The following is a 24,682-nucleotide window of genomic DNA, read 5'->3' as shown; positions in this document are numbered from 1 at the left end:
GGCCTCCCTTCAGAAACAGCCGGCGCCCCGCTTCCCATTGGCTGCCACTGTCCTCCGCCGGATCAGATTTCCACGCGTCAATCAAGAGCCTATTTCACCGTTCCTTCATTAAAATATGCAAAACTGATATTGCAATTATAAGGTGTTTATTTATGAGAAACACATAACATCATTATAATCTCTCTTGTGGCTAGATGTTTTGGAAATGATGTGCATGGACGTGCACACAATCATTGTATCCCGTTCACAATGCTTACAAACGACCTCACAGTTTTTGACAAGCTGGGGAAAAAAAAACTTTCAAAGACTAAAATAAACACGCATATGCTTAGATTAGACACAGATTCCAGATTGGTTTGTTATTCGTAAATCTCTCTTTTTGATCATTTAATGCAGAGGTTCTCAACACGGGGACCGTGGCCCCCTAGAGGGCCTCAGCTAAATTCCAAAGGGGCTCTGAGATGACTTCAAAAGGAATAAAAATAAGTAATACAATTTGTATGAAACAAATAGCTTATATTAATTGATATTAAATAAGTAAATACATTATCACAAAATAACCCCGACATGGTGATCAGGACCCTGATTCTTATCTTAGAGACATTGGTAAAAAAAACAAAAAAAAAAACACGAGCACATACGAGTGGTCTATTATACAGTGCTGCCATGGAGAACAGTCAATATTCAGAAATACTTGACCAATCAAAATACATGTATTCCAAAAATCTATGTAATGATGCACATACAGAAGGCTACAACATGCTCTTATTTCTTTCTGTGCACTCGTTTTTGCACTTATCCACTCCCACTTAATATACAATATACATTCACTTAATATACATTAATATACATTTAGTTACTGTTACCCCATTTTCTTTAATTTTCCCTAAGAGGTGTTCATTCTCAATAATTATTCTCTTTGACGTTTATTTAACTGACAAAAGTACAAAGAAAATATCTTCAATGTTTTCAAAATTTAAACAAATGTTGATTTTGATGGCTGCAACACACTCCAAACATGGGACAGAGGGACAGAGGCAACATTAAAGTGCAAAGATTATAGAATATCCAATTTAAACTGTTTTGAAACGGTCCAAAATTAGCATGTGAACTGGTGAGGGTATCGTGTTTGGGTATAAAAAGTGCATGTATCCAATCAAAGATGGTCATGGCTCACCACTTTGTGCCAAATCTCACATGCCAAAAAAAAATCTAATTTCTCAATGCAAGATTGCAAATTGTTTAGGTCTTTCACCAACTATCATAATACTGTGAAACGATTCAGGGAATCCAGAGAAATCTCAGTCCATGTAGGAAAAGGCAGGAAACCTCTGTTGAATGTGTGTCACCTTCGAGCCCTCAGACAGCATTACATGAGAAACCGTCATACTGCTCTGTTAAATATAGCCACATGGACTCAGGAGTGCTTTGGAAAACCGTTGTCACTTAACACAGTCCGCAGCTGAATCATGGAAATGCAATGTTACGCAAAGGAGAAAGCTATACATCTGTTCAATGCAAAAAAACGGTTCTCTGGGCTTGAGATCATCTCAGATGATCCAAAACACAGTGGAAATGTGTGCTGTGGTCAGACGAGTCCATGTTTCGGCTTGTTTTTGGGAAAAACTGACACTGAGTTCTCAGTCCCAAAGACTAAAGGGACCAACCAGACTTTCATCAGCGACAGGTGCAAAAGCAAACATCTGTCATGGTATGGGGGTGCATCAGTGCAAACAGTATGGGTGACTTGCATGGGTGTGAAGGTACCACTGACGTGGAGGCATATATTGAGATTGTACAGAGACATATACCATCAAGATGACAACTTTCCTGAGAAGCAAGACAATGCCAGGCCTCATTCTGCACATTTTCTAGACACTCTATACGTAGAAGAGATGTGCTTCACTGCCTGTCTGCAGTCCAGATCTGTCTCTTATTGAAAATGTATGGCCCATCATGCAAAGGAGAATCAGACAACGACGACCACAGACTGTTGAGCAGCTGTCGTGTATCAATAATAATAATTTGTTTAAACATTTATATATAGCGCTTTTCTAGGCACTCAAAGCGCTTTACATAGAAGGGGGGAATCTCCTCAACCACCACCAATGTGCAGCATCCACCTGGATGATGCGACGGCAGCCATATTGCGCCAGAACGCCCACCACACACCAGCTGATTGGTGGAGAGGAGAAAGAGTGATGAAGCCAATCATATATATGGGGATGATTAGGAGGCCATGATGGACAGGGGCCAATGGGCAAATTTGGTCTGGATGCCGGGGTTACACCCCTACTCTTTATCTAAGGACATCCTGGGATTTTTAATGACCACAGAGAGTCAGGACCTCGGTTTAACATCTCATCCGAAGGACTGTGCTTGTTACAGTATAGTGTCCCCATCACTATACTGGGGCGTTAGGACCCACACAGACCACAGGGTGAGCACCCCCTGCTGGCCTCACTAACACCTCTACCAGCAGCTACCTATAGTTTTCCCAGTTGGTCTCCTATCCAGGTACTGACCAGGCTCAGCCCTGCTTAGCTCCAGTGGGAAACCAGTCTTGGGCTACAGGGTGATATGGCTGCTGCTATCAGGCGAGATTGGGCAAAAAAATCCACAAGCAAAAACTCCAACAATTAGTATCCTCAGTTCCCAAATAATTCAAAAGAAAGGTCATGTGACACAGTGTTAAATATGCCTCTGTCCCAACTTATTTTGGGTGTGCTGCCTCCATCAAAATCAAAATTTGTTTATATTTACAAAATACACTTAAGTTTGTGAAGACTTTAAACATATTTTCTTTGTACTTTTGTCAGTTAAATAAAGGTTAAGGATTATATTATATATAGTCATTAGGCAGCAAGTGAACATTTTGTCCTCAAAGCTGATGTGTTAGAAGCAGGAAAATGGGCAATGTAAGGATTTGAGTGAGTTTGACATGGGTCAAATTGTGATGGCGACTAGACGACTGGTTCAGAGCATCTCCAAAATGGGGTCTTGTGGGGTGTTCCCGGTCTGCAGTGTCAGTATCAATCAAAAGTGCTCCAAGGGAGGGACAGTGGTGAACCAGTGACAGGGCGGCTGGCCCGTGTGGTCCGATCAAACAGATGAGCTACTGTAGCTCAAATTACTCAAGAAGTTAATGCTGGTTCTGATAGAAAGGAGTCAGCATCGCAGTTTGTGTGTATGGGGCTGCATAGCCGCACACCAGTCAGGGTGCCCATGCTGACCGCCGAAAGTGCCAACAGTGGACACGTGAACATAAGAACTGGACCACGGAGCAATGGAAGAAGGTGGCACCAGGATGCACTATGGGAAGAAGGCAAGCCGGCGGAGACAGTGTGATGCTTTGGGCAATGCTCTGCTGGGAAACATTGGGTCCTGCCATCCATGTGGATGTTACTTTGACACGTACCACCTACCTAAGCATTGTTGCAGACCAAGTACACCCTTTCATGGAAACGGTATTCCCTGGTGGCTGTGGCCTCTTTCAGCACAAATGGAACAGGAATGGTTTGAGGAGCACAACAAGTTTGGGGTGTTGACTTGGCCTCCAAAATCCCCCAGATCTCAATCCAATTCAGCATCTGTGGGATGTGCTGAACAAAAAGTTTTGAAATTATGTTCTGAAAATGTGTGGTTTGTGATAACTATGTAGGGTATGCAGGGGTCAAGTGATGAGATTCTTCCCCCAATAACACCTATGGTTATAGATGTGCTTTCACACCTTATCTGACCTTTGAGATGAAGTTCATTATATCCATGCATGCAACATATTTAACACATGCTAAAAGTGTCGGTCTAGTGGTTCCTTGCGTCACAGTTCTTATTGCATTATGATTGCGAAACATCTAACATGTCGCTTTTGCAGGATCAGATAAACCAGCACATAAACAGAGGGACTTCCATTATGGGGAACTGATGGAAACATAAACTGACATTTTAAGTTATTCATGCCGCAATGCATAATCCCATGAGCTTTATGAAATGCAGGACAGGTACAGATGTTCATTTGACAGGTTAACATTAAAAGGTTACAACCATAGGGATCCATTTGTTGTCAGGTCAAGAGGTGAACGGTTACGGCAAGCTGACAGGTTCAAAGGGTGAAAGTGGGTGTGTTTGTAAGAGTTACAAACGGACACATTAAACAATCTGCCATAATATATTTTTTACTGACGAAAATAATGAAAATGTTGCTTTAACTGGTTTTACACACTTTTAGAAATGGGGTTCAACGGGTCAAAATGTCAAAAACGGCAGATTTCACCAGATTTTGTTTGTAATAATCAATATTAAAACCAATATTAAAGTTAACTTTAAACAAAGCTAAAGTTCAAAAAGTTTTACATTACAATGTGTTTAGAAAAATTTAAATGTACAAGTATTTGACTGCACATTAATGATTGATTTACAAAGTTGGCATCATATACATGTTATAATAGGCCATGCTCTCTATCCATCAAAGGAAGATCCTTAGTATAAATATAAAGTCTATAAATGATGACATCTGTCATATGTCATATCTATAAATTATGACATCTGCCATACGCCAAATCTCGATCCAACATGCAAATGCATCAGGCAGTTCATTGCACAAATCACTTATTATGAACTGCAGGCTAAATGAGTTAAGTGAAAGTAAACCAGGCAGAAACTTTAGTTAGTAGAATGTGTAAGTGTCTCACATCACTGCATGCTGCTATCTCGCAAGAAAAGGAAAGGTGCAGTCGCACATTTGCTTTAGCTCTGGCAGCAGTGCATCACAACACATGAATATGCATGAGCGAAGCACCTTGTGACCATGACAACCATGTCTTGTAAAGACAAAATACAACAAAATACAGTCTTCCAATCTGATAAATGGTCATAAAGCAAACGGCTTTGGCTTAAAGTAAAACACAGACAGGTATTCGCATTAAAAAGCCTTCAAGACTGCGTGTCGATTACGGACTCCAGATGAGGATTATCTAACAGTAACCTAAAGCCACATTTGTGCTTTCTTAGTTCATATTTCTACACCACATGTGTTCATGCTTCTGGAAATGATTTCCTTCACTAGTGACTTGACCGTGTTTAGTGTTTGGCACTTAAGTAGTGTTTTAGAAAACACTTTAAACCAGAACCATCTAGATTTTTTTTGAGCCAAGTGAATTTGAAATGCAACTCCTAAAATAATAAATATAATTCTATACAAATTCACATTTAAATTGGTCAGTCCAATTCTTTTTCATAGAAAAAACAAAACAATATAATATAATATAATTAATATGATTAATATAATATAATTAATATGATTAATATAATATAATTAATATGATTAATATAATATAATAATATAATATAATATAATATAATATAATATAATATAATATAATATAATATAATATAATATAATATAATATAATATAATATAATATAATATAATATAATATAATATAATATAATATAATATAATATAATATAATATAATATAATATAATAATAATATAATATAATATAATATAATATAATATAATACAATTTTACAAAGTTCTGGATTTGAACCCAGTATGGGCACAGCATATTACATTTTTTTACCACTAGACACAACACATCACACATGCTTTAAGTTAAAAAGTATTTAGTATTTAGTTTTTCCTTTGGTCATTTCACATTTGGCACCAAGTAATTCAGAACTGCTGGCGCTTCTTAAATAACATAGTCCGCCTGACCCCACACATAAGAGGCAGACTCCAAAAGACTTGCTTCTGCAGTGTCTCTTAAGCCTAATGCCAGGTACACACTGCACGATTTTAGCTCAGATTTCCACTCGCCGACAGTTTTGTGGAAATCACTGACAAATGGCCGACATCTGATGCAAGTTGTTTCTTGTTCATGTGAGTTACAATCATGTAGTAATATTTTGCATGCTAAATATCGGGACGCGTCTGCGACTTGCAGTGTGGAATGTGTTTTAACTAGAACTTACATCAGTGATGACCTACAGCCAATGAGAGCGCAAGATACAGGGCGAGGGAAAGTTCAGGGGGAGGAGTCATAGACAAAACCTCAGTAAGCATGGCTTCAGCAAGCATCCATTATTTTTTGCTGCAAATCAGGGCACAAACAACTCGCAAGCTTCTTGGTGGCTGTTTTTAACAGGAATAAATCCAGCCGTGCATCATGCATGATTTTATGTTATTTCATGCATCACTTCTAGCATGTGTTTGGTTGTGAAACGTTTGTAGACCAAACAGAGCTGTCGGCAATTCTTCCTATTGGAATGTTGTGTAACTAAATGCAACTAAATGGTACCCCAAACCCCAGTTGTGTAGTGTGAGAAGAACAGCGACTTTGAAAATCGTACAGAGAGTCTCCGGCATGAATCTCCATGATTCTTATTCCATTATACCTGTCCGGTATCTTCACCTGGTACCTTTCAACTGCATTTTAAACATTTGTGAACAAATAAACTGTCCATGGGTTGGCCTTTGTCTCCCAGTGCATGGTTTGTAAAATGGCAGTTTAATCAATCAACTGGGACAGAAAACTGGTGGCTGAAATGATCAGCTGAAATCTAGAGATCTCTCCACTGCTAAAATACAACCTTCAGGAACCTTGTCACTTGATTTACATGATCTCGTGTAGGGTGCAGTGTTGATCCCAGGTGCTGTCGGTCGTCAGTCTTTGCTCTCTCTTCGATCACGACGAAAGAAGGAAAAGCAGCCAGAGCTTTGTGAAGGGCCCATCAGCATACGGGCCTGATTCTCATGCACAATTTTAATCTGAGAACAAATACAATGTGATATAAATGAATAAAGACAACCGGTTGAGAGAAGATATGACATAGTTAAAGGGATAGTTCACCCAAAAATGAAAATTAGCCCATAATTTACTCACCCTCAAGTCATCCTAGGTGTATATGACATTCTTCTTTCAGACGAATACAATCTGAGTTATATTACAAAAGTCCAGGCTAATCCAAGCATTAGAATTTGATTAATAGTTGCTCTGTTTTTGAAGTCCAAAAAAAGTGCATCTGTCCGTCAAATAACTGCTCCACACGGCTCTGGGGTGTTAACAAAGGCCTTCTGAAGCGAATCGACGCGTTTGTGTAAGAAAAATATCCATATTTAAAACTTTATCAAGTAAACTTTCGGCCGACCGCCTTCCGTGGAAAAGTGTTGAATGTTGAAAGTGAAACTCAAGATGCGTACGTGACGTCATGACGAGCGGACCTGGTCGCGTTAGTCTTTCGATCGGCAGGGGAACTTTCAAAAAAAATTTCATAAATTGAAAAGGGAAGGCGGTCGGCCGAAAGTTTACTTTATAAAGTTTTAAATATGGGTTTTTTTTCTTACACAAATGCATCGATTCACTTCAGAAGGCCTTTATTAACACCCCGGAGCCGCGTGGAGCAGTTATTTGATGGGCAGATGAACTATGAATCCTATTCTAATACCTTGGATTAGCCTGGACTTTTGTAATATAACTCCGATTGTATTCGTCTGAAAGAAGAATGTCACATACACCTAGGATGACTTGAGGGTGAGTAAATGATGGGCTAATTTTCACTTTTGGGTGAACTATCCCTTTAAATGTTCAACGGGCAAAACACAACTTCCAAATTCTCCAAGACATGACCACGCGTATAAAGAACGATGTTTGAAAACAGGCAGTGAACTAATGGACTAGAATGTGAAGTGCGAGTGTCATTAAAATCTTATTTATTAACCCGTCACATTTAATTGGGTGTTGAATTCTGAATTCCCTATTTATGGGTCAATTATAATTCCACATCAAAGGTGATGGTAAATATCAAGCTCTTCTCTTTGAATTCACCCATGTGCTTTGTTCATGAAAGTATTCAGACACAGTAATGGCAATAAGAAGGTAAATGGTACTGAACACCTCAATAAGAAAACCTTTGGAACATTTAAGTTTAATTAAGAGGTAGAGTCAACATGACATTTTTTAACATACGGGGTGAAATCGAGAGTGTTCATATATAATGCAAATTTATTGGAACCATGCCCTTTTTAGAGCCTCTCTGGAACAATTTAGAAAGACAAGATAAGATTAGGTGCCATTAGGTGAGGATTGTAGCTCATTTATGAATAATATACCTGATTCTCTAAAGAATAAAATTATGGCAAAACAATGCAATGCAAAATAAGGCGGAAAAATTAAAAAGAGAAAACGCTTTAAGTAATGTCTTCAGAAAGTAGTTTTTGGAGTATTTATATTTTTATGAAAAAAAGATATATAATTATATATAATAAAAGTAATATATGAATATAAATATATAAAAATATTTACATTTTTATATAATTTATATACAGGCAATTTCCCCTCTATTTGACACTGATTTCCACTGGTTTACAGACAACCCCTCACAAGCAAATACAAAATACAATGCAGCGCCACCTAAAAATGGATTAGCATAATCACTTTTGCTGAGGATAAGTTGGAACACCTGAACATCGACTGTAGTGTCTCAAAAGCATTCCTTGCGTTTACTGACACTAATTAAGCATCAATGAAGCCATAGGTTGCCATGGAGATCACCTGCTACAATAACAGTTATGTTGCGGTCTACCTTTAGCCAGAGTTTTAATCTACAGGTACAAGTGCTCCTTCCAATTAATTGTGTTGTCAGGCTTTTTGGATTCCAGGCATCGACAAAATGAAGTATATGTAAATGAACACTGCACTTCAGAAAGGATGCTTTCAGAGAAGAGAAACTTTAATTAAAAGCAAACAAAGCTTCGAATCTCGCAAATGAGGTGGTTGTTTCGGGCTGGAGCATATTTTCAGCTTTTTTTGTAAGATGCTGCTGTAGTTTTACACAAACTATCAGGAAAATCTAAGACTGACCAGTTTGACAGTTTGGGAAGAATGTAAAGAAAAAAATATTCCCGCTATTAAACATTGACAGGTGAACACAGCTATATCAGGGACATTTAAGCACATAGAAATATCTATTTTTAATAAATATAATTTTATTAAATGTGCATGCCATACTTACAGTGCATGGGCTTTGCATCCATGGCTCACCATCTATTTGCATAGGGAGGGGTTTACTGGTTCTGTCAATTGAAGATGGTTACAGTTACAGAATTATTGGCACTCTTGGTAAATGTGAGCAAAGGCGGCTGTGAAAATAAATCTGCATTGTTTATCCTTTTGATCTTTCATTCAAATAATTCACAAAAATCTAACCTTCCATTGAAGTGAAACAATTTATGAAAATGTTTTCACTATGAAATAAATGTTTTTCTCCAATGCACATCTGCCACAATTATTGGCACCCTTAGAAATTCTTATGAGTAAAATATCTGAAGTATTTGTTAGCACAACAGGGTGACTAGGAGCATGGAATTGTCCAGCTATGACCTTCTGTTCCACATGAATATAAACGTGATGAAACACAAAGGCCAAATTCCCTTAATCATTCATCACATGACACCCCTCCAAATCATTGAATTCAGGTGTTCCAATCACTTCCATTGCCACAGGTGATCAAGCACCTAGGCATGCAGACGCTTCTACCAACATCTGTGAAAGAATGGGGACTCTCAGGAGCTCAGTGAATTCAAGCCTGATACCGTGATGGACTCCCACCTGTGCAATAAGTCCATTCGATAAAATGTCCTCACTAATAAATATTCTACGGTCAACTGTTAGTGGTATTATAACAAAGTGAAAGCAATTGGGAACAACAGCAACTCAGCCACAAAGTCATAGGCCACGTAAAATCACAGAGCGGGTATGACCAAAATCTTCTCATTATTTTATTAATCTCAGCGCATGCTGAGGCGCACAGAAGTCGCCAACTTTCTGAGTCAATAGCTACAGGCCTCCAAACTTCGTTTGGCCTTCAGATTAGCTCAAGAACAGTGCTTAGAGAGCTTCATGGAATGGGTTTCCATGGCCGAGCAGCTGCATCCAAGCCTTACATCACCAAGTGCAATGCAAAGCGTCGGATGTGGTGGTGTAAAGCACGCCGCAACTGGACTCTAGAGCAGTGGAGACGTGTTCTCTGGAGTGACCAATCACACTTCTCTGTCTGGCAATCCGATGGATGAGTCTGGGCAGCTGCCAGGAGAACAGTACTTGCCTGACTGCATTGTGCCAAGTGTACAGTTTGGTGGAGGGGGGATTATGGTGTGGGGGTTGTTTTTCAGGGGTTGGGCTTGGCCCCTTAGTTCCAGTGAAAGGAACTCTTAATGCTTCAGCATACCAAGACATTTTGGACAATTTTATGCTCCCAACTTTGTGGGAACAGTTTGAGGATGGCCCCTTCCTGTTCCAACATGATTGCGCACCAGTGCACAAAGCAAGGTCCATAAAGACATGGATGAGCGAGTTTGGTGTGGAGGAACTTGACTGGCCTGACCTCAACCCGATAGAACACCTTCCGGATGAATTAGAGGGGAGACTGCGAGCAAGGCCTTCTCGTCCAACATCAGTGCCTGACCTCACAAATGCGCTATTAGAAGAATGGTCAAAAATTCCCATAAACACACTCCTAAACCTTGCGGAAAGCCTTCGCAAAAGAGTTGAAGCTGTTATAGCTGCAAAGGGTGGGACAACTCCATATTAAACCCAACGGAATAAGAAAGGGATGTCATTAAAGTTCATGTGCATGTAAAGGCAGGCGTCCCAAAACCTTTGGCAATATAGTGTAGTTCTGATGTGCAGCAAAAGATTGTTGAGCTTCACAAAAGAGAAAGTGGCTGTAAGAAAATAGCTTAAGCATTGAAAATTCCCATTTCCACCACCAGGGCAATACTTAAGAAGTTCCAATCAACTAAAGATGTTACAAATCTGCCTGGAAGAGGACATGTTTCTACATCGTCCTAATGCACAGCGAGGAGGAGAGTTGGAGTTGCCAATGACTCTTCAAGGATCACAGCTGGAGAATTGCAGAGATAAGTTGAGTCTTGGGGTCCGAAAGCCTAATAAAGTGCATCAAACAGCACCTGCATCACCACATGTTGTTTAGGAGGGTTTCAAGAAAAATCCTCCTAAACAAACTCCAGCATATTCAGTTGTCAGACTCGACTGTATCTTCAAAAGGGACATGGTTATGTGGTCAGATGAAACAAAAAAAAGAGTTTTTTGGATAAAAAGTGCCCCATGCCCACTGTTAAATATACCGATGGACCTTAAATGTTGTGGGCCTATTTAAATTTTTTTTTCTGGAGGTCCTGGACATCTTGTTCAGATACATGGTATCATGGATTCTATCAAATGCCAACAGATACAAAAAAAACCTGACCGCCTCTGCTAGAAATCGTATAAATGGGCCGTGGTTGGATCTTCCAACAGGACAATGATCCAAAACAAACATCAAAATCAACACAAAAATGTGTCACTGCGCACAAAATGAAGCTTCTGCCATGGCCGTCCCAGTTCCCTGACCTGAACCCTATAGAAAATGAGTGGGGAAGAGGAGAAGCACCAACATGGAGCTGGGAATCTGAAGGATCTGGAGAGATTCTGTATGAAGGAATAATCTCTGATCTCTTGTCAGGTGTTCTCCAAACTTATCAGGCATTATACTGTAGGAGAAAACTCAGAGCTGTTATATTGGGAAAAGGACGCTGAAATAATTAGGTGCCAATAATTGTGGCCAACATGAACTAGAAAAAAAATATTTATTTCATAATGAGATTTCCCCCGCACTTTCCTTTGATTTACTTCAATGATAGGTTAGAATTCTGTGCATTTTTTTGAATGAAAGATCAAAAGGACAAACAATGTAGATTTATTTTCAAAGCCCCCATTGATCATATTTAACAAGGGTGCCAATAATTCTGGAGTTGACTGCATATAATACTGAAACATAAGGATATATAACATTTTTATTTTTGTTTATATACAGTATATCTGTAAACATCAATATATTAGAATAACTGTACCATATTAAATATGTTTTCCTTACTTGTCCTATACAGTATGACAAATGAACATTAAATGTAGACAAAATACTGCACAAATATCCCACGTGGTATCAAAAAAATACAGTACCGTTCAAACATTTGAGATCAGTAAGATTTTTAAATGCATTTCAGAGAAATATCTTATGCTCACCAAGCATTTATTAGATTTTTATTTAAAGAAAAAAAAAACAGTAAGAAAATAGTTAAAATATTAAATAATTATGGTAACACTTTATTTTAGGGTTCAATTCTCACTACTAACTTGCTTATTAGCATGCATATGACTAGGGTATTGGCAGTTTATTAGTACTTCTAAAGCATATATTATATAAATTAGTAAATTAGGAGTTTTTTTGAAGTCGTACCTAATAGTGAATATGTGTTCCCCATACTAAAGTGTTACCATTATTACAATTTAAAATGTCACATGATCCTTCAGAAATCATTCTAATATGCTGATGATGCTCAAGTAACATTTCTTATTTTAATTTCTTATTATAACAGTTGTGCTGCTTAATATTTTAGAGGAAACCATGATGAAACCTTAATGAATAGAAAGTTTAAAGAACAGCATTTTATTTAAAAAAATCTTTTGTAACATTATAAATGCCTTTACAGTCACTTTTGATCAGTAAAAGTATAAATGTCATGTCATCTAGTAATGTGGGTAATGATTTGGCGATGTAAAGCTGTTTACTACTACACTAATCAAGTTACTTGAATCTAACCCTTCACATTTTAAACTACACTATATAAGGAATACTAACACACAACACTACATTGGAAGCTAATGTGGTAATCGCGGGCGATTTGTAAAGACTGTATTGTAACACACCTGATAATGATAGAGGAACACTGGGCCAGACGTCTGCCTGCGCTCTTCAGACCCGTGTAGATCTGCCCCATTTCCATCGCCCCCTCCAGCCCCACCACCTCCAACAGCTGATCAGAGGGGTCTACCATTGAGAAAGAGTGACAGAAAGAAAATAAATAGTTAACTGATGAGTAGCAAAAGTCCATTAAATGATGAAGTTACAAATGAGTAGACCTACAATTTAGTCAAATTAAATAAAATGTCTAGTCTGGTTAAAGTCTCTGAACTCACAATGACCTGCCAGTTTCTCTAGATCCAGATAATGCATCTTGACTCTTGGATACATCACATTTATAAGTCGTTTTTTCATAAAAGCATCTGTTAAATGATTAAATGTAAGTGTGTAGCACATGTAACGCGACAATCTGTAATGTGCTAATACCTGAAGTGAATTATTTTACATTATCATTAATATACATGAAACAACACAAAACCGAGGAGCCCATGCAGACAGTCCTCTCCCTCTATAACACAAAACCAATATCAATATCCCTGTCAAAATGTGTTAGCCTGTTATACCATCCGCTTTCTACCAAACGCTCAAGCCTGACCCATGGGGGGACGTCAGGGGGAAAAGATTATGAGGAGAAAGTCCAAAAGAGAAGATGAGGAGCAGACAGTGGAGGTGTGTTTGGGGCGGAAAGGGGGGGGAGCGTGTGAGAAGGAGAGAAAAAAAAAAGCAGACAAGCTTGATTTGGAATCTTCACAGTCTGCCTTCCGCTCTAAAAAAGCATAAATTGTCACCGTTGGAGAAAAGGAGGGGAGGAAAAAAACACCAACAACCCACAAACAAAACACCTATTAATTAGAATGCGACACTGATGCAAAGCAATCTAGTGTTCCTCCATATTTATTAATTTCTTTTTTGTTTTGAAGTTATGAGCATTGATTTTTCCCCGGTCGGAGGTCCAGTGTCGCGCTGGGACCATCTGTTCAGTAACAGCTCCTATGAGTCTTCCTCTCCTCCTCCTCAAACACACACACACACACGGTGTCATTCAGTCCACAGACAAGCAACAGTCAGTCAACCACACAAACAAACAGAACTGAGAGCTGGCAAAGCTCTGACCGATAGCACAAGGTCCAGTCAGGTCTGTTGCACTGAATCATTCATTCTCTATTTATATTTAGGTTTGGACCTTTTTGACACTTTTTAGGGAATCTTAGTGAGATGAGGGAAGAAGGGGGGATGTGTGTGAGCCAGGTTCAAACTCACACTACTCACATAAGCACTATGGCTTAATGTGCACATGTATCATATATCCTACGTCTATTCTATTCTGTATCTTACGTTTTAATTATATTTTTCTCTTTTCTATTCCTTTCATACATTACCAAACTTTGTCCACTTTATTCTGTATCTTACATCGAGTTTTTCTATGGAGTCTTTTACATTCTTTTAACTCAATTAAATTCTATATTGTTAATACAGTCATAGATACCCCATGGGTGCTAGGCAGTGATAAGGTGAGCAGGTGTTTTGCATCACAGCTGTTACTGCAAAATGTATTTTAGCATAGCTGGAACACTATTGACCAATCGGAATTTGTTTTATGAACATAAATATGAGTTACACTGTAAATCCATTCCCATATTCAAGCTAAATGTCACTTGTGTGCAAAACTTCATGTACCTAAGGGCAATGCAGGGATACATTTCTTAAATATGCAAAAGCAAAACACAAAAAACTGTGTCGGTTACAGTCGTCTGGCAGACCCCACAGTTAATGGGGTAACACAAATGCCTGGATTGTTGTACCAACCCTGTGTTCAGCTGTTGTCAAGGAGACAGGCTGTGAACGAGGCCTTGCTGGGATTTGAAAAAGTGTGAGAAGTACGAACTGTGTGTGTTAAGTGTGTGTGTGTGTGTGTGTGTGTGTGTGTGTGGGCATGTTTTCGTGAAATATCAGGACACAAATGTGTATAATGACATGGGTATGACATAGGTATTACAAAAAGAGGGTGAAATATGAGGACGTTCCCCATGTCCTCAGTTTTCAAAATGCTTATAAATCACACAGAACAAGTTTTTTTTCACAGAAAGTGAACTGCACAGTCTCCTGTGAGGGCTAGGTTTAGGGGCAGGGGCAGTGTAAGGGGATAGAAAATACGGTTTGTACAGTATAAAAACCATTACGCCTATGGAATGTCCTCACATTTCACAAAAACAAACATGTGTGTGTGTGTGTGTGTGTGTGTGTGTGTGTGTGTGTGTGTGTGTGTGTGTGTGTGTGTGTGTGTGTGTGTGTGTGTGTGTGTGTGTGTGTGTGTTAAGTGTGTGTGTGTGTGTGTGTGTGTGTGCGTGTGCGTGTGTACACAGTCCTTTGACCACTGTGGCTCTGCTCTCTAAAAGGGTCAGGCTTGCACGAGTCGTGAGGCTGAAAGCTCACACAGAGGACACCATCAGAGTCAGGCGGAGGGGATTTCTAAATGCCTGAGGGAGCGGAGAACACTCTCTACCTACTATTTCACATGCTCTGGGAACTGTCATCTATTTCAAATGAGAATGTAAGAGATTATATTAACACAGATGAAACACTGTTTACAAGTTGTTACATCAACACAAAGTGTTCCCATTCATTTCAGTGACAGGTGATGTTCGGCTGGGACATGACGCACACAAAGCTTCTGCACGCTGGCATGTTTGCTTCATCTGCACTCAGTTACAGTGTTTTTTAGTCAATCACCTGAGCCATAAAAGCAACCGCTCCAGATCCAGGCAGTAGAAAGTAGTATAAACTATAAAGTAGAAATAGAAAGTAATAAATAGAAATTCAATGCTGGCAAGAGCTGGTGGAACATCTACAAGCCTACAAAACGTATACGGCTATAATAATATTCAAATTGAAATAAAAAAAATAAAAAAAATTACAAAAAGAAATGTGAATTAAAGTCATTTTTATATTTAGCACAATTTTAATTAAATTAAAAAGTAAAATTTAAAATTAATTAAAATTAATACTCAAAAAAAAAAAAAATGATATGGCATTTTTTAATGCCATTTTAAGGAAGATTTTGAAGAAGAATTTTGGCCAAAACCTGTGGCCAAACCTTAAACCTTTTATCTACAAATAAAATTAGTGCTGTCAAATCGATTAATCATCTAACATAAAAAGTTTGTAAATATATAGGTGTATGTGTGTGTACATATAGACACACACAATCATTTTTTACAAACTTTTATGTTAGACGATTAATCGATTTGACGGCACTAATAAAAATATATACAGAGAACAAGTATTTGATACACTGCTATTTTGCAGGTTTGCCCACTTACAAAGCATGTAGAGGTCTGTAATTTTTATCATAGGTGCTCTTCAACTGTGAGAGACGGAATCTAAAACAAAAATCCAGAAAATCACATTGTATGATTTTTAAGTAATTAATTTGCATTTTATTGCATGACATAAGTATTTGATACATCAGAAAAGCAGAACTTAATATTTGGTACAGAAACCTTTGTTTGCAATTACAGAGATCATACGTTTCCTGTAGTTCTTGACCAGATTTTGGCCCACTCCTCCATACAGACCTTCTCCAGATCCTTCAGGTTTCGGGCTGTCGCTGGGCAATACGGACTTTCAGCTCCCTCCAAAGATTTTCTATTGGGTTCAGGTCTGGAGACTGGCTAGGCCACTCCAGGACCTTGACATGCTTCTCACGGAGCCACTCCTTAGTTGCCCTGGCTGTGTGTTTCGGGTCGTTGTCATGCTGGAAGACCCAGCCACGACCCATCTTCAATGCTCTTACTGAGGGAAGGAGGTTGTTGGCCAAGATCTTGCGATACATGGCCCCATCCATCCTCCCCTCAATACTGTGCAGTCGCCCTGTCGCCTTTGCAGAAAAGCATCCCCAAAGAATGATGTTTCCACCTCCATGCTTCACGGTTGGGATGGTGTTCTTGGGGTTGTACTCATCCTTCTTCCTCCTCCAAACACGGCGAGTGGAGTTTAGACCAAAAAGCTCTATTTTTGTCTCATCAGACCACATGACCTTCTCCCATTCCTCCTCTGGATCAACCAGATGGTCATTGGCAAACTTCAGACGGGCCTGGACATGTGCTGGCTTGAGCAGGGGGACCTTGCGTGTGCTGCAGGATTTTAATCCATGATGCCGTAGTGTGTTACTAATGGTTTTCTTTGAGACTGTGGTCTCAGCTCTCTTCAGGTCATTGACCAGGTCCTGCTGTGTAGTTCTGGGCTGATCCCTCACCTTCCTCATGATCATTGATGCCCCACGAGGTGAGATCTTGCATGGTGCCCCAGACTGAGGGAGATTGACCGTCATCTTGAACTTCTTCCATTTTCTAATAATTGTGCCAACAGTTGTTGCCTTCTCACCAAGCTGCTTGCCTATTGTCCTGTAGCCCATCCAAGCCTTGTGCAGGTCTACAATTTTATCCCTGATGTCCTTACACAGCTCTCTGGTCTTGGCCATTGTGGAGAGGTTGGAGTCTGTTTGATTGAGTGTGTGGACAGGTGTCTTTTATACAGGTAACGAGTTCAAACAGGTGCAGTTAATACAGGTAATGAGTGGAGAACAGGAGGGCTTCTTCAAGAAAAACTAACAGGTCTGTGAGAGCCGGAATTCTTACTGGTTGGTAGGTGATCAAATACTTATGTCATGCAATAAAATGCAAATTAATTATTTAAAAATCATATAATGGGATTTTCTGGATTTTAGTTTTAGATTCCATCTCTCACAGTTGAAGAGTACCTATGATACAATTACAGACTTCTACATGCTTTGTAAGTAGGAAAACCTGCAAAATCTGCAGTGTATCAAATACTTGTTCTCCCCACTGTAGATGAAGAGTGTAATTTCGGCACTATAAGAATACTAATTAGAATACAAAATGAAATTGCGAAAATTATGGTTTTCCTGAACTCTCCAATCAAACAGATAGCTCTGCCCCAAACTGACACGTGACTCCATTGGTTGAGCCAATGTTGGCTCTAACAGAGCAATTTTTGAAAGTACCACAGAACAGAGTGTTTACACTTTTCAGGGAGAAAATCAACTTTCAAATCCATTTCTTAAAGTCTCTGAATGTTCAGCTGGAACAAGAAAATGTATTTTAACACTTAAACATGTAAAATTGACACAAAGCTCTCTTTCTTTTGCACATGCACACACGTACACAAGCCGTGTGCACCTGATAATGGTGTTTTCTTGTCACCTGTTTTTTTTTCTGTGTGATTGAACAGCCCGTGTTGCTCATGACGCACATGGAGCGACAGGCGCAGGGAGGGCTGAGGTGCGCGGGAGGGGGTTGGGGGGGCTTTCACACAGTGTGTCAGGGGACATCAGTAGCCCCAATGCAGCCCACGTCCATGCTGAATAATTCAGCCCGCCTCCATTCCCTTCCACCTGAGGAGGCCTGTCTCCTAGCGTCACCAGCGGGGCCACTCAACTGCTCCCGAAAGGTCAGACTCTACCCCATCTGAGAGCTGGGCCTCTGGGGCTAATGCACTCCCTGTTTACCATCCAGCTAATGCTCCCTCGACTAATCTGACAAGCACAGGCCTCTCACCTTCAGAGCTCCTTCAGATGAAGCCGTATCTACGAAGGCTTTCAAAACCACCTGCAAGGCGCCCAGGCTAAGTGCCTTCTCTGGTCCGAACCTGGGTTCACGGCTGCCTTCGCAGCAATCAATTGATCATTTTTCCCAGAGTAAATGGAATAGAATGGAGCGTAAAGGGTTTTTTCTTCCCTGCTCTCTTTTTCGGAAGCCAGTTTTATTTGCGAAGCGCTCCATTTCTGCTTTAGCCCAACTGAGAGATGCAGCAGGATATTAGAGCAAACATGCATGATACAAATGGATGCATTTATCAGCGTCTGACTCGTATTGACTGAAATTAAAGAGTGCAAGGGGCTGGATGAACTGGAAAGACGGCCACAGACTAACGACAACCGAGATAATGGATTGGTACTTGGGGTTTAACTGAGGTGGACAGATTAAAGAGTTTAATGAATGAGATACTATGGAGTTAAGGCGTGTAAATGTACAGATATTGATATACTGTACAAAACATGAAGAAGTATACTCATACTAGAGGTTATATTTCATTTTCACCCATATTGACTGAAAAGAAAGTAGCTGGGCCAGGCAAGTAAACACTTTAACCTCTGTAAACAAGAAAGTCTAACTGACAATCTCTTTCAAATGGGTGATTTCTCATCAGGGAACATCAAATACCGTGATTGTAAGACTCAAACAGGCTCAGACGTTTCACCCTTCATTCTGCTCTTTGTGATCCGAAGCGTTCCCATGATAACGGCCCAGAGAGATTCCGTAAAACTACAATCAATGCTCTCAAAGCGGGCATGATACACAGATTTTCCCCAACGTGGGTACAACCGGCGTACACATTTCTAGATTAGTGAACGGCGTTCTGCCTTGATGATCCTCCGTGGAGGGAACATCTAAGTGTTCATCTCAAAAACAACTCTTTAATGTTCTTTGTGATTTGACAGGATTTGGGTTAATGCCATTTGGCAGGAAACTACCTGTGAGGGTTTTCCCGTGTTTGTTATTTCTTATGTGTTAGCATGTGCAGAGTTTTCTCTTACTTCTTGCATTCAAATAATTTTTATTGGGGTTCATCAGAACCAAAACAATCTCTAGGCCAAATTGTTGCTTATTCTGGCCAATAATCACCCACTTTGACAGGAAGAGACTAACCTGATCTCTTGAAAGAATGTAACTATTTTACGAGTTTGATTTGTACGAATTGATTTGATTTTGTCCACCCCTAAGCCTAATCCTCAGTGTGGCATAAGCAGATTGAAAGAAAATGAGATTCAAATTCATATGAATTCGCCACCAATTCGCCAAAATGTACAATCGTTTTTGTAAATAGGTTTTGTAATGAGAGTGTGTTGGTCTGACCAACATGTAAAGTGAATGACCACAGTTTGGTTTGTTTTTAAAGTGTATAAAAAAAATACATTATACGATAAAATAAGGGTGCGACAATGTCTGCGAACTCCAAAAGCCAGTTTCTATCTCCATGTAATAAAAAGATAATTGTGACTTAATATTACATTAAGTAACATCATTACTTACAGTATATACATGTATACAATATACTCACAATTCTGGCTTTTTATGTCTGAAATTATGACTTCATATCTCACAAAATGACTTTATATAAATCAAAAATATGACTTTTTATCTTACATTATGATTTTAAATCTTACCATAACTTTATATATCACATTGATTATATAGTTAAATTGCTCAAACAAGTTAAAGTGTTGAATATCTTTTAAAAATCTGACATCATTAACCTGGTGAACCTTGGCTTTTCTTTATTGGCTTTATTGGCTTGGCTTTTTCAGGGGGACTGTCAAAAACAACTTATGTACAGTACTCTTAAGGCCCGTTCACACCAAAAACGATAACTATAAAGATAAGGATAAAGATATAGTTCTAAAAATCGTTCTTTATATTAAAGAATGGCAAAGAGAAAATATATCGTTGGAATCACTTTCAGAACAATTTTATCCAGCTGATGAACGATAAAACATTGACAGCCAATCAGAATTCATCCTGTGACAAACTCGAGCATTTAAAACAGCAGACAAGCACAGAATAAACAGAACAATATCGTCCGCTGGTGTGGACGCTAATATATATACATATATATATATAGCCTAGCTTTACATTATACGATCACGCTCCTATTCATGTAAATGCTTTTCCACCATCTAAGCGCGACAAGACAGAAAAGAACGCGCTGTATGTCAATGTCCTGTCTGTGTGGGTGCGTCTCAATCAGATCCCTAGTCTCAATCAGATTGCGCCAGTCTTGTGCACACATCGAGTTCTCTTTCGCTCTTGAACAAACAATAACAACAACACAGAGAATGTTGCCAAAATGCCAGTTTTGTCGAGTATTCTCATAATAGGAATCTTAAATGAGTTAAATAACCTCTTAAATGAACGTGAGAAAATGAGATGCGCGTGACAGCGCGTCAGATCCGCGTCATGTTGGACAGCAGCACTGATGATGTCCGTCATTAATGTTCATCAAAAAACAGGTAACAGAGAAAAGATGATTAATCTATATTTAATGTATTTTCTATGCAGTTAAGAAAGGTGTTTGATAACAATTACATTTCTGTATATGTCTAACAGGGAAGGCCACAGGTAAATATAACATTTATTATAATGGGTTTATGTAAAAACTGTTTTAAGTTCACTTCAATTAAAAGGTGTTTTTTTAAAGCCTAATAAATGTTGAAATTGGGAGCTTTCAGTTATACTGTAATGTAATGTCATTGATGTTTCATAAAGACATTAGTATCAGTGATACTGGCCTTCATTCATAAAAAGATGCCATTACAATACATATTTAAAATATAATATAAAAAACCTTGCAATTAATCGCGATTGATTACAGAAAACAATGCGATTAATTCGTTACTTTTTTTTTATCGATTCCCAGCACTACTTTATAGTTAACATTTTTGGTGTGAACGGGCCTTTATTCTTGGAAGTCATCTAAAGTCACTATCAGCCAATCAGATTAGAGCTTGCCAGATCATGACTCTGCTTTTCCAGTTCTGTGTGCAATAAGCATTAAACGGTCAGTGAACCGTCTGTGGGCGGTCCAAGAGCATACCGTATAATTCTGAGACTACAAAGCACCAAAGTCGCACAACTTAGCTTTGTAATATGAAAAACAAGAATTTGCCTGATTGATTATGGCAGTCATTTCAGTGCCCTTGAGCAAAGATAGTGGCAACAGTAGACGTATGTGACAGTAAACCTGCTGCTTTAGAAAGTACAGTTACTGAAACCCCAATCCGCCTTGTTTTACCATGGTATAGTTGAGTCTGCTTTGATTAGACAGGTCTGTCCACCAACGCTAGCACAAGCCATTACAGAGCCACTGACAATCCCAAACACTGACATTAAAACTGCGCCCCTTCAACCCAAACAAAAGCCACTCGCCATGATTCAATGTGTCACTGGTGAAATATTCATCATGAAAGAAAAGTTTCTCTGAAGTTGCCTTTGATTAATCAGGTATGAAGACAAGGACTTTGCAAACCAGTAACGTTAAGGTGACCCTTAAAGAAATGTCCCAGGTTCAATTCAAGTTAAGCTCTGTTGACAGCATTTGGGGCATAATGTTTTGTGATATGTGAGTAAGCGTTTGTATACCTTGGACAGCAAAAATTAGTTGTTTGGGGTCAACAATTGTGGTCTTTTCCGGAGACTTCTTCCCTGTTCTACGGTGACCCCTCCGTTTCTTGCTCTCTCCCCATAGGTTGGAACCGCCGTGCATGCTGGGAATATTCAGGATGGCGATGCCCTCCAATGAGATGTTGCTGAGGTTCAGGGTGATACCATCACACTTTAAAAACATGGGAAAGAATTGCAAGGTGTGTTTATGTACAGTTTCAATTACATTTATAATACAGTGAATGAATCAATGAATCGATCAATCAATAATGAAGAAATAAACATACATCTGTTGGATTAGCACAATCACACTGAAAATAAATTGCGCTTTGTTATAATCCTGAAAGGCATTTTGGCAAAATGTAATTTTTTTTGTCTCTTAAAACAATACGCCACAGTTCTTTCCAGTGGTTCTGCAGGGGGTGTTTAAGTGTTAGAAAGGCGATAAGGCATGTGGTTTCTCACTTATTCTCATTACCTCCACCTCAAGATAATCATGTAGCTTCTTGCAAGTTGCTGAGAAGGTCTCCGAGGTGCCAAACTCGAAGTACCAAAGCTTATTCTTCATCCTGAAACCAACAAGTTATATCAGTTTTTTATTGATAATGTATTATTTATAAATCATTATCAAGCATTAGGGGAGTGGTGTGGCGTACACTCTTAAAATGAGAGGTTCTTTATTGGCATCTAATGTTTCATGAAGAACAGGCACGTGCAGGGGGGGGGGGGGGGGGGGGGGGGCTTTGGGTGCTCGAGCCCCTGCCCTTTTTCAAAATGAATCAAAAGTGCCCCTCTCAGACAAATATCAAGGATAATATTGTGGTCAATAAAACTAAATAAATGTGATTATTATAACATGACAATGTATACAATAGTAACGAACGGCTCAAAAGTCGGACAATTTCTGTTGAGGCGTTGCCATAACGCGTTGCTATGGGTTGCATGCGTTTTGATTGACAGCTGATTTTCCACTGCTCGGAAACGGCTCTCGAGCCAAATATGGTCCTTTCAGAGAGTGTGTGGCCTTACGGGAAAAAAGTAAACCAATATTTTTTTTTCATCCATAATCAGAGCTAATGTGTTGATATAATTACAAATCTATATATTATATAAGTATTACACAATTCACCAATGCCCGTTTGTCATATGTTACACCAACCAATCGTGATCTGGCAAAGCAAGTTCAAATTCCATTGGGCGATGTAAAGTGGAGCGGTAATTTTCTGTTCTTATTCATAAATTGGTTGAAAATTACATGGACAAACTAACTAACATTTGTGGAACGATTTCCTGTGGTTTGTGTCATATTTTAAATTCCATCACTAACTAAATGGATTTTAACTGACAACAAACAAATCCCTGCACAAAACCACAGCAGCAAAAGTCGCATTAATGGTAAGTAGTGTTAAATTCACTTGTATTTATGTGTATTGATACACCGTTTACTATTTCATGAAACTATCAAAGTTAACAAAACCCAAGTGCCGCCGGCACCTACAGGCCTATTATATGAAGTGTAGGCTGGCGAAATGGTGACGTGAAAGGACTTTATTATATTAACTTACCATTTTTGAATATTATGCAGCATTATAAGTCCCTTATGTTCATCAAGCCTGCATTTATTTAATAAAAAACAGCAATATTGTGAAATATTACTAAAATAATGGTTTTCTATTTTAAAATAATTTAAAATATAATTTATTCCTGTGATCACAGCTGGATTTTCAGCATCATTACTCCACTCTTCAGTGTCACATGATCATTCAGAAATCATTCTAATATGAGGATTTAATGTCAATGATGGAAACTGTGATACTCTTTTCAAGATTCTTTGATTAATAAAAAGTTAAAAAGAACATAATGTAATAATATTTCACAATATTAGGATACTGTTTTTTCTGTATTTTTGATTAAATAAATGCAGGCTTGATGAGCATAAGGATATATATATATATATATATATATATATATATATATATATATATATATATATATATATGCCCCTTTTTTACATTTGAGCCCCTGCCCCTGAATAACTCTCTGCTGATGAAGAACCTTTAACATCCATGGAACCTTACCATTGCACAAAAGGTTCTTTATAGTGGAAAAATGTTCTTCAGATTTTTAAAATATTATTTACATTATGAACCAAAAGGTTCTTTGAGAAAACCAAAATAGTTATTCTATGGCATTGAAGTGGTTAAATATCTGAGCTGGTAACTAGGGAATCATGATATACTGTATTTGTACCATAATGGTTATCAGCAAGAATTGGATGTTTGTGCAACCACAATTCATTCTTTAAAAACCATAATAATTTAATAATACTGTTAAAGGGTTAGTTCACACAAAAATTTAATTTCTGTCATTAACCCTCTGGGGGTCTTCATTTATGGGGTCACACTCAGGGCCTTCGGGTCAAAAATGACCCGGAGGGCGGGATTAAGATAAAAAAAGATTTGAGTAAAATCAATGAAATATATTTTTGTTCAATAATATTTTTTCTTTTCTTTTTTGGTGTTTTGAGATAATTTTATGATTAATAATTAATATTTATGCAATAATTATGACCCATTTTTTCCCATTGAATATAATAAAACATTTATATATATATTTTTATTATTATTAAAGCTATATTTATTTTAGAGTCAAGCCTAGGCCTCATGAAAGCAATTTTTTT

The 24,682-nt window shown here is 38.5% G+C and overlaps 1 protein-coding gene across 1 annotated transcript in view; it reads right to left on the bottom strand.

The window, feature by feature from the left end:
* Positions 1-5,647: 5,647 nt before the first annotated feature.
* Positions 5,648-24,682, bottom strand: part of dgkb (diacylglycerol kinase, beta) — a 71,228-nt gene continuing 52,193 nt past the window's right edge. Inside the window, exons 21-25 of the mRNA XM_079823747.1 lie at positions 22,481-22,571; positions 21,982-22,174; positions 12,769-12,889; positions 9,014-9,074; positions 5,648-6,770 (exon numbers count right to left, since the gene is read on the bottom strand). Of these exons, the coding sequence (XP_079679873.1) occupies positions 6,666-6,770; positions 9,014-9,074; positions 12,769-12,889; positions 21,982-22,174; positions 22,481-22,571 (571 nt within the window). The 3' untranslated portion in view covers positions 5,648-6,665. The remainder of the gene's footprint in view (positions 6,771-9,013; positions 9,075-12,768; positions 12,890-21,981; positions 22,175-22,480; positions 22,572-24,682) is intronic.

The sequence above is a fragment of the Gobio gobio genome (assembly GCF_949357685.1).
Source record: "Gobio gobio genome assembly, chromosome: 8".
Lineage (NCBI taxonomy): Eukaryota > Metazoa > Chordata > Actinopteri > Cypriniformes > Gobionidae > Gobio > Gobio gobio.
The sequence above is the reverse complement of the archived record's forward strand: the minus strand, read 5'-3'. Positions and strand labels throughout refer to the sequence as shown.